The following is a 10628-nucleotide window of genomic DNA, read 5'->3' as shown; positions in this document are numbered from 1 at the left end:
ATAACATTCTGGAGTATATCCAAATTGCCATCATACAAACTGAGGCAGGAGAATTGTGAAAATGTATGAGTCTTTCTCAACTTCTGGCCACGACTGTACAGCTACAAAAATAAACAGTACACAACACAAGTGCATAGAACTGAAGTAGAATAGAGCCATTTCAACAAATTACTAGTGAGGACATTTAATTTTTTTTATTACGTCATAAAATATACACAAATACTGTTGTAAATAAAGTTAGTGTGTTAAAGAACTGTACAAGATATCAGTACACAATACATAAGGTGTATACTCCCCATAGCCTGACCAGCGCTATCCCTCCCCGTAGTTACATTGCCACTGGGTCACACTGGCTTGCCAAAGGGACACGTCGCAAACACAGGTCATTACCAGAAACTGTGACATCACTGTGATTGCATCCGAGTCCCAGTTATCAATGACATCAAGGGTGCTGGTAAATGACATCCAGGGACCTCTTATTTTGCAATAGAAGGCGCCGATGACGTCAACATCTCCTTTTTCAAGAGTGCTTTTTTTTGTAAAAAAAAAAGAAGAAAAGTAGACAGCCCTATATCAGGTCCTCCAGGAAAGGCTTTGAGTGGAGTGATGGGGAGAGTAGTGACACATTCTCAGACTATGAACAAACTGCTGGGAATAAAATAGGAAAAAAAGTGCAATACTTCCAAGAGCTTCCTCGTACACAAGAGAAACAAAATGGAGTATCGGAAAAAGAACAGCGAGACGGACAATCTCAAATAATGAGGCATGAGAAATGTATAGCCTGCAGTTTGTCCCCAGCAGCCCTGTGATCTTAACAGGGGACCTATGGAATTCTGAGAGTCCATGCACCAGACCTACACTTCTGACGACACACACACGACCAAGTTGGCGATGTAAAAGTTTCTAAAATCCCTCCCAATTTAGTACTTAATATATTTTTAAAAAATTACTGATCCCCAGCTGCAATTTATGAATTTATTTTTCTACATTACACCTTAAAAACAACCAAACACATTTTGGCTTACACAGAAATAAAAAATATTTACAGTGAAGTAAAAAAATAAAAAAGCCATTGCACTTGATGCACCACCCCCCCCCCCTTCAATCAAGTACAGAGCTAATCCATTCCCATCAGACCTACAAAAAGAAAAACATTAAAATAAAATGTCAAAGTTGGCGTTAAGAAAAATCATAAATCATAGCCACCATCATTTGCCAACTTGTTCATCGCAGTCTCTGGTCAAATACATTAAGAAAGCTTGTGATTCTCCCATGTCTTAAGAGTGTTGCACAGTCTTAAAATAAGCGTGGTTGCTTTGACCTTACCAACCTACCAAATATTACGACCAAAGAACACAAATCAAAAGGAGACCAAAGTGGGCAAAAAAGGGAGGATAAAAAAAACAAGTGTGGATGAGGTGGTGAATAAATAAAAGCAGGAGAAGGGTAGAAAACGCATGTCCACCTCAATCATTGTGTGAGGTGTTGGCTTTTAGACAACATCAGTTCCAAAGTGGGTTGAAGTAGCCTAAATGCTAGGCTAAAGTGAAGAATTAGCAATTCAGTAAGAGGTAAAGTAGGGGAAAAGAACCCAACATCATTTCAGCTAATGCTCACTTGCTCTTCCTTTCTTCTCATGGCTTCATCTACCACCCACCCATCTCACCATTCCTTCTCTCCAGCTGTACCTTTCCTTTCTGAGTTAAAACATCAAATAAGAAAGTAAAATTGCCAAAGCCTCAATAGGACTCCCACCAAATGAATATGATCTATTCACAAAATATGCACAGTAAATCATACCAATCAGTACAGCCCCTTACTATTCTATAAATTAACTGGTTAAAACATACATGGGTACATTTGTGTGTGTGGTCTTTGCGGTGTAAACAGAAATGGCTAAATCCACACAAGCCCAAATTTCGAGTTGACCTTTTCTTGGTTTGGAACGCGTTTGTGCCCGCAACTATATTTGGCAAAGGAGCACCAGCTTGTCTTTTTCAACCCCCAAATCAGTCTTCTACCTGCCAGCCACCCAGAGAATAGTGGGGGAGGGACAAAGGTGTGTGGCAGGGGGTGCATGATCCAAGCTACCATGGGGTAAATGGGTCAGTGGAGAGGAGGGGGTTATTCACTATCTTATCCTCGTACTATTACAGGTCAGGTTTATCCCATCAAAGTTAGGGTGGAGGGGAGAAATTCCTGCAGTCCTTGACCAACTGCCATCCTTTCATCAGTTTATGATTCTCTGTCCTTTCCTCCAAGATCCACTTATTTGTCCAATTAGCAAAAATTCACAACAGAAACAAAACTGGGACAAAGGATCTCTTAAGGCCCTGCAAGGGAAGATTGTGTATTTTGTCAGATGTATAGATAGGTGATAAATAACAAGAAAACACTGTCTGACAAACTAGGTACATCTACTTAAGTCCTGCGTGTGTTAGGGAAAGAGACATCCTCACCTGTCAGTATCCAGTGCATGTGGAACTGAATGTTTCACTTCCCCAGGTGCTCAAATGGCATGCTGACCTGCAGAGAGAGAAAAGGGAGGGGAAAGGTATCACGATGAAAGAGATTGTGATTCCTCACATCTCAAAATAGGGCTACTTAATGTTAGATCCCTCACTTCAAAGACAGTTATAGTCAATGAACTAATCACTGATCGTAATCTTGATGTGATTGGCCTGACAAACATGGCTTAAGCCTGATTAATTTACTGTGTCAAATGAGGCCTCACATCCTGGTTACACTAGTGACCATATCCCCGATGCATCCCGCAAAGGCAGAGGTGTTGCTAACATTTAAGATAGCAAATTTCAATTTACAAAAAAAGAAAGAAAAAAATATTTGTCTTTTGAGCTTCTAGTCATGAAATCTATGCAGCCTACCCAATCACTTTTTATAGATACGGTTTACAGGCCTCCTGGGCCATATACAGCATTCCTCACTGAGTTCCTATCGGACCTTGTAGTCATAGCAGATAATATTCTAATTTTTGGTGACTTTGAGGTATCATCGGATGGGGCCAGTGTCTCCTGACCCCTCCTGTCTCAGCCTCCAGTATGTATGCTGCAGTAATTTGTGTGTCGGGGGGCTAGGGTCAGTCTGTTATATCTGGAGTATTTCTCCTGTCTTATCCAGTGTGAATTTAAGTATGCTCTCTCTCTTTCTTTCTTTCGGACCTGAGCCCTAGGACCATGCCTCAGGACTACCTGGCCTGATGACTCCTTGCTGTCCCCAGTCCACCTGGCCGTGCTGCTGCTCCAGTTTCAACTGTTCTGCCTGCGGCTATGGAACCCTGACCTGTTCACCGGACGTGCTACCTGTCCCAGACCTGTTTTCAACTCTCTAGAGACAGCAGGAGCGGTAGAGATACTCTGAATGATCGGCTATGAAAAGCCAACTGGCATTTACTCCTGAGCTGCTGACTTGTTGCACCCTCGACAACCACTGTGATTATTATTATTTGACCATGCTGGTCATTTATGAACATCTTGGCCATGTTCTGATATAATCTCCACTCGGCACAGCCAGAAGAGGACTGGCCACCCCTCATAGCCTGGTTCCTCTCTAGGTTTCTTCCTAGGGAGTTTTTCCTAGCCACCGTGCTTCTACACCTGCATTGCTTGCCGTTTGGGGTTTTAGGCTGGGTTTCTGTACAGCACTTTGATATATCAGCTGATGTAAGAAGGGCTATATAAATACATTTGATTTGAGAGAACAAAGGACTCCGAAAATTGGAGTGCAAATAAGAGGGTGATCAAGTGAGTGCCGCAATATAAAAATAATAATCAACCCACTGCATGCTACATAATATAGAAGCTAAACACTAATAGGAAGTCCTCTGACTCTTTGACAAGAAATGTAATCTTGTTCTGGAAGGGTGGACATTTTTCCAATTGATATTCCCCCTCAAAAAGTTGGTCGTAGGAGTTGGGCTCAGGTGCATGGCACCTGGGTTTTAGGGTTTGTGATGATGCATGATGGGGTAGCGTTAGCGTACCTGCGATGTGGAAATTCGGGATTGGTCAAGACGGGCTGTAAGGTCAGAGGATGACACATTTGCGGGGGCTCCTCGGTGGAGCCGCATGCTCACCTTCCGCTCACGCTCAGCGCGAGAGATAGCCCGCGGTGACGTGTTCCCTGAGAGGAAGAATACAAGGGAGAAGGCCATTTAGAAATAGAACTGTTGACTGCAAACCGTCATTTCTGTCAATGCGGTTACAAAATGATTTATCTATATCAAAAGCTATTTCATTGTCCCCCACAATGAAATCGGGTAGTGTTCTGCTGCTCGGTCTCCGTTCGTTCGTAAATTAGTCACACGCAATCTGACAGCACTGGGACGATTTTGACGAAACTTGGATGAATGATGTGTCTTGCCATAGAGATACGGCATTTACAAAATTACACTGATTGGCAGAAGGGAGCTACAGTAATTAACTGAAGTGTGTTAGTCGCACACACACACTCACTCTATTGGCCCTTTTTGGATAATTTCCTAAATGTTTCTATTCCATTCAACTATAGCTCTAGTTAAAAAGTGCACTGGTGTGTGCTCACCAGACTGCTGCACCCGTGAGGCGGGGTTAGAGATGGCCTGCTCTGGTCCATTCCTAACTCTGTTGACAGCTGGTGGGTTTGGCCCTGGCGGGAGACCCCGTGCAGCGGATCCCCGAGGGCCTCCTACGATACGCTCGTCTCTTTCATCAGCTCCCCTCCTCTCGCCGTCTTCTGCTGTCCTACTGGCACCCTGAGAGGAGACCACACAGGTTACAGCAAACCCATAACTCTACATAGAACACTTCATCCAAATCTTTCTTTTTGTAAAGAATAAGAGCTTTGGTGTGGCAAACTCACAAATTTGAGCATGTTCCAGTCAAATACGTAGTCATAGGAGAAGCCTTGTCTGTGGAACAGATTCCTGAAGAGTTGCCGAAGGTATGAGTAGTCTGGCTTGTCGTCAAAGCGCAACGAGCGGCAGAAATTCAGGTAGGTGGAGAACTCGGCTGCAGACAAGCAATGCCAATAATAGTGAAGGGTGAGCAAAAACCCAGGATTGAGAGACTGTGGTATATGCAAATGTTTGTTACAACACAATAGAGAAGGAAAATAGTTGTCCACGCACATTGATACAAAAAATGTCACAGCCCAGACAGATACTAGCAGTCACTTACAGGGGTATCCTTTGCAGAGCACTTCGATGGGAGTGGACATTTTTTTCTCGCTGATGCGTTCGTACTTCTGCCTCTTTGTGGCGGCTTTGAGGCCTTGCCAGGGCAGAGAGCCCAGGTTGAAGTACATGAGGACATATCCCAGAGACTCCAGGTCATCACGCCGAGACTGCTCTGAAGAACAGGAGACAGGTTTGAATGATTTGCTATTTAGGACAGACAGGATCAAGTGGTATCAAAATATGTAAGCTAAGGACAAGGGGACAATAGTCACTACATCTCAACATTAGGCATGAGCATTGGAGGGTAAAATGAAATCACATTCATAAAGACATGTAGATACTTCAGCCAAACAGGAGGAGGTGATTTAAAAAGTCCCTTACCGATGCCCAGGTGGGTGTTGATGGACGCGTAGCGCGCAGTGCCTGTCAGGTTCTTGTTCTCCCTGTAGGGGATGTGCTGGTGTGTGCGGGCATCTCTGTACTTCTTGGCCAGGCCAAAGTCGATGATGTACACTAGGTTGCCCTTCTTCCCAAGCCCCATGAGGAAGTTGTCGGGCTTGACGTCACGATGGATGAAGTTCTTGGAGTGGATGTACTCGATGCGACTGATCTGGAGAGGACAGAGGGGGATTCAGAAGAAAAGGAGAAGCGAGACAACAGAAAGCTCTGCTGGCATGGTCTGTAAAAGCCTTGAAACATTACTGTAAGCTAACAGTCATTTAAACCCTCCAACAGCCAATGCCTTTCGGGATCACAACATCGGTAAAAACAGAAACAATAAGTAACAGAACAAATCTGAGCAAAAGGAAGAACAATGAGGACAGGAAGTGGAGAAAGGACAGCCAAATAGTATAGAAGAGTAATACGACTACACAGCAGCACAAGCAAAGTTAGGACAGCAGACAAGAGTTACTGGTAAAGGGTATAGAGGACAAACAGCACAATGAACGTTGAGGGGAAAAGATGACACCATAGAAGTTCTGTACCATCTGGTCTGCCAACAGTAGCACCGTTTTGAGGCTGAACTTGCGGGAACAGAAGTTGAAGAGGTCTTCCAGACTGGGGCCCAGGAGCTCCATCACCATGACATTGTAGTCTCCCTCTGCCCCGCACCACTTTATCGAGGGAATCCCCACTGTCAGGCAGGCACAAAGAAGTAGCTTTTAGTGTACATCTAACCATAGTTACGTGCACATACATCCTTTATGACTAATGTCATACAACAACAACAACAACTTCAGCAAAAGAGTTTCAGTGCTCAACACATTATTTTGGTGAACATGATACTTCTGAAATGAAATAAATGCAATAACTGTTTACATTTGACCATTTATGATAGTCACTACTTACTGATCCCAATACACTCAGACGTGTCAATGTGGCATTTACTAATGTTCCTTCTCAGTTACACCCCCCCCCCAATTCTCCTCACCTCCTCCCTGCATCATCTTGTAGAACTTGCTCTCGATGTGCAGCTGTGGGTGTTTGGTCTTCACACATTCCAACTTAATGGCCACCTCCTCGCCCGTGGCAATGTTGGCACCTGAGGAAGCGCAAACACACAGCAGGGCTCGGCTCAGAAGCAACTTGTGAACCATGAACATGGAAAGAAAATCCGGTTGAACACCCAGGGAATGGAAAGAAAGTCTACGGCTAAGAGGAGGAAAAAAGCCAATATGGGGACTAGGCCAGTAGACAGAGGCAAATGGAGAAAAGGACAAGGAAGAAGAGAAATGCCAACAGAGGGAGATGGAGCACTTCCACTTACCAAGGTAAATGTCTCCAAAGGACCCACTCCCTATTTTCCGTCCCAGTCGGTACTTGTTCCCCACTCTCAGATCCATGGTGTTGACAGGTCACTATGGACACAGAACAGACGAGGCCACGATGTTACGAGGCAAACATGACCGTACAGTCTTATATTTTACACTTGGCATAGGCTAATTTGCAAATGAAAAGAAACGCTACAAATCCAACTTAATTCACTAGATCTCGAATCGAAGGCAAACTTTGACTAATGGAACATTTCTTCCTGAACCAGCGGTAGGCCGTCTTACAATGGTCACTTTACACATTCCAAACAGGACGACCATTAACTGCAAACAACTAAATGAATTGAGTGAGTGTGTAGCTTGAGAGGTTGATTAGCAGACAGCGGTCTGGATTCCAGCGATAGGCTACATGATAACATTTGTAAGGCTGCTGAGGTGGTACAGAGAAAGTGGGAAATACAGAGGGAAATATGGAAGATGAGGCCTGAAAGACAGACAAGAGAAAGAGCAACAACATATCTCCCTGGAAGGGGCCGGGAGAGCTCCCCAGAGTCAGCTGGGGCCTGGATAGTAGACATTGTCAGACACGAGGGAGGGAAGGAAGCGAGTCTTCTGAGCCAAACTGCACGTGACACTGGAACAGGATCATCATTTATTTAGCACCCTCAACCACGCCATATTCTGCAGCCACTGCAAAGGCGCTGCTGCGTGGGCTGTATGTGTGTCAAAGCCCACAAAGGAATCTGTGCAATGAACTTTAGAGCAAGACCTGGAGAAGGATATGAGGCATAATTTATAGAGCGCCACACCAATTTAGGTGGCCTAAGAAAAGCTTATTCCATCTCTCAGTTGACAATGTAGTACATACAGATGGGAAGCATTATTCTGTCAGTTCTCATTACTAAACTACTATAGAGCTTTTCATTGTATGTGTATGACAGTGTCATGTTTTTCCTATGATTAAGCCTAGGCCATCCTACAGCACTGACCACATTATACCTCACCACGATTACAGGTCTACTTCCTCTCAACGTAATACTTTGGAAATGCAAGTAGCTCATGACAGAGCAGAATGAGGAAATTCGAGAAGAAGCATTTTCGGTCAAACTCAGTTGTGTGGCAATGGGCATTCCAATTCCGGAATGGAAAAAATAATCAATTGTGCAGGACTAGTTGTGCATATTTAAACTACCAAGGGGGACCAAATATTTTCCCGGAAATGATTTTCAAAAATTGGCATGAGGTTCTTCCCATTGCCTGTAGTGTTGTCAGAAGAGGCATCAGGTGACAGACAGAAATACAGATGTGATGGTAGTAGATGGATTAGGGTTAATACAGGGTTAGGTTTCATTACAACATGAGGGTTTTAACTGTAGAGACCCAGCTCAGGCCTAACATTAATTATTTAGCAGTTGATTCATCCTACTGGGTCATGTGAGAGGTTTTATCAATAGATCACAGTTCAGAGCCAGGCTTTATATTTTGGTAGGAAACCATCAGGACCTGCTAACTACAGTGTAAACCATACACTCCGGCACCATGTATCGCAATATTCAACCATTACCACTACTCCCATGAAACACTACAGAGCATTTACTGACTTGAATCTTTTCATCAGTGTGGGCCTGTAACCTACATAGAATTACAATGCGTTCTCTTTAAGAGGAATTCTGTCTTTACAAAAAGCTAGGAGGATTTCACAACAACATGAAGAGACTATTTTTTTCAGAAACAATACAACTAGGCCTACATAATGCCAGTCTATTTCACCTAGGTGTTAATGTATTAGCTACGTACGGTAACGTGAAATGTAACATTTGCATGGACAAAATCCTTTTACGGATTTGAGTATCATCAACCCAACTAAACATCTTCTTACGTAACCTTTTAGAAAGCTGTCGCTGCGTTGGTAACAATCAAAAGGGAAGCATCTCAACTAGGGTGAATAGTTGTGACACTTACGAGCACTCAAAAGTCGAACTGGTTACAATAATAATAACATCTACCGTACACTTCAAACAAAAGGTTGCTACTGTGACAATACCAACTGTCCGTATTCAGCAGTGGTTGTGCCTAGCTAGCAAGTAGCCCGAGAATACGCTTGCCGCTTCAACCATGCACCAGTCATTCACACCATTTAAAATACCTTCAAGCTTCACAAATAGTTGACAGTGTGTACGATCATGTATCATGTTTACTTTATTCTAGCCGCACCCTTACCTACCCTATGTTCTCCAGTGATAGCCATCTCTATTCGCCCCCTCCCCCTCTGCGACGCTCCTGAATACAAGTCTCCGGTTCGGTCGAATCAAGTTCCCTTTCCCCCCTGGTTTCGTCGGTTCCCCCGTACACTACTCACACGATATTAGGTTTATTCGAGAGGTGGTTCAGTGGCGGTGCTGATCCGAAGGATGTCAGTCAGACTGGGCCCCGGGCAGCGAAGGATGGGAACGGATTCTGGTGGCTCTCATACCCCAATTTTCCTTCAGCATCGGCTATACTCCCTGTTGATAGTCCGTGTGAAGCTTCAATACGAATGGCCGTCTATATCAGAGTTCTGTCTCCCCCTCTCGTTACTCCCAACGCACCATTGACCAACATCGATGATGTCAGAAGCACCCGGATTGCCTTAAAGAAATAGAACAGCTACAACTGTAGACATTCTTAAATGTTACACATTTGAGGAATAGGCAGCCTCAGAAAATAGATGCAACTGAATTAAGTGAAAATAATATGCATTTACACAGGCAGCCCAATTCTGATATTTCTCTCACTAATTGTTCTTTTGACCAATCAGATCAGGGCTGAAAAAGTGCTGATATGAAAAGATTAGTGTGAAGAAGATCAGAATTGGGCTGCTTGTGTAAACGCAACCACAGAGAGTTGGCTTTTGTTCAGTTATAAAGAGAATAGGCCTTTGCATGATGATTAGATTCTTATGAACAGTGTTATGAAGGATAATAGAGTGAAGACAAGAGCCATCATAACAAATAGCAGTGGTTCTGGTTTAGAGATAGTGAAGATTCCATCCAGACATTAGTCCTCATCCACATTACCAAAGGGTTCTTCTCTATAAGAAAGAGTACAGTTGGTGCTCGTCCATCTCCATGGCTTGATGATGAACTGGGTGAGGCTTTTTCTCAAAGAACTATGGCAAAAGTCTTAGCAGCCAAGTCAAAATTAGAAATTGATGAACAGAATTATAGAACATTACGTAATTATGCAGTTAAATCGAATCGAAAGAAAAAACAGTTTTACAACAATGTTTTTATTGATTGTAAAAACGATTCTATAAAGTTATGGAACACGGTTAAGGGCTTACTTGGTACATCTATCTCATCATGCCCATCTAGTGTGGAGGTTGACGAGAGAATAATAACAAAACCAGTTGATATTGCCAATCATTTTGCAGATTTTTTTTACAAAGAAAATTAATTTACTGAGCAACAAGGTAAACATGCATTCTTCCAAGCAAGCTATTGTCCAATGGATTGATGATCATATTATGAGCAGCAAGATCTGCTCTTTTAGTCTACAAACGGTGTCAGTGGAGGAGGTGTTAAACCTATTGAAGTCATTACGTGATGGTCAATCTACAGGTTATGGTCTTATGGACAATTTTTTTGTTTCGCTGTGCTGCTCCCCAGATTGCAGTTCCACTGAGATACATATTTAATTGGTCA

General features: G+C 43.3%; 1 protein-coding gene across 2 annotated transcripts; it reads right to left on the bottom strand.

Moving 5' to 3' along the window:
* Positions 1–179: 179 nt before the first annotated feature.
* On the bottom strand, positions 180–9552 carry LOC118384598 (casein kinase I-like). Of its 2 annotated transcripts, none has more exons than XM_035771265.2 (11): positions 9305–9552; positions 6942–7032; positions 6606–6716; positions 6160–6308; positions 5555–5783; positions 5175–5345; positions 4858–5006; positions 4561–4750; positions 4001–4140; positions 2460–2526; positions 180–2333 (listed from the first exon to the last, which is right to left on the bottom strand). In XM_035771265.2, exons 2-10 carry the CDS (start codon positions 7015–7017, stop codon positions 2494–2496), a joined length of 1248 nt encoding a protein of 415 aa, XP_035627158.1. In that variant the 5' UTR covers positions 7018–7032; positions 9305–9552; the 3' UTR covers positions 180–2333; positions 2460–2493. The 2 variants fall into 2 exon arrangements, with proteins under 2 accessions (XP_035627158.1, XP_035627159.1); XM_035771266.2 differs by lacking the exon at positions 9305–9552 and adding an exon at positions 9170–9301.
* Between the last annotated feature and the right edge of the window lie 1076 nt (positions 9553–10628).

Source organism: Oncorhynchus keta, chromosome 5 (genome assembly GCF_023373465.1).
Source record: "Oncorhynchus keta strain PuntledgeMale-10-30-2019 chromosome 5, Oket_V2, whole genome shotgun sequence".
Classification (NCBI taxonomy): domain Eukaryota; kingdom Metazoa; phylum Chordata; class Actinopteri; order Salmoniformes; family Salmonidae; genus Oncorhynchus; species Oncorhynchus keta.
Note: the sequence above shows the minus strand (reverse complement) of the source record. Positions and strands in the feature narration are given on the sequence as shown.

Excerpts from the sequence above, each read along its gene's own strand:
- LOC118384598 (XM_035771265.2), bottom strand. The coding sequence starts at position 7,017 with ATGGATCTGAGAGTGGGGAACAAGTACCGACTGGGACGGAAAATAGGG. Across the intron at positions 6,309-6,605 it reads CAAGATGATGCAGGGAGGAG|TGGGGATTCCCTCGATAAAG; the intron begins GTGAGGAGAATT and ends CCTGCCTGACAG. Across the intron at positions 4,141-4,560 it reads CTCACGGGTGCAGCAGTCTG|GGAACACGTCACCGCGGGCT; the intron begins GTGAGCACACAC and ends TCTTCCTCTCAG.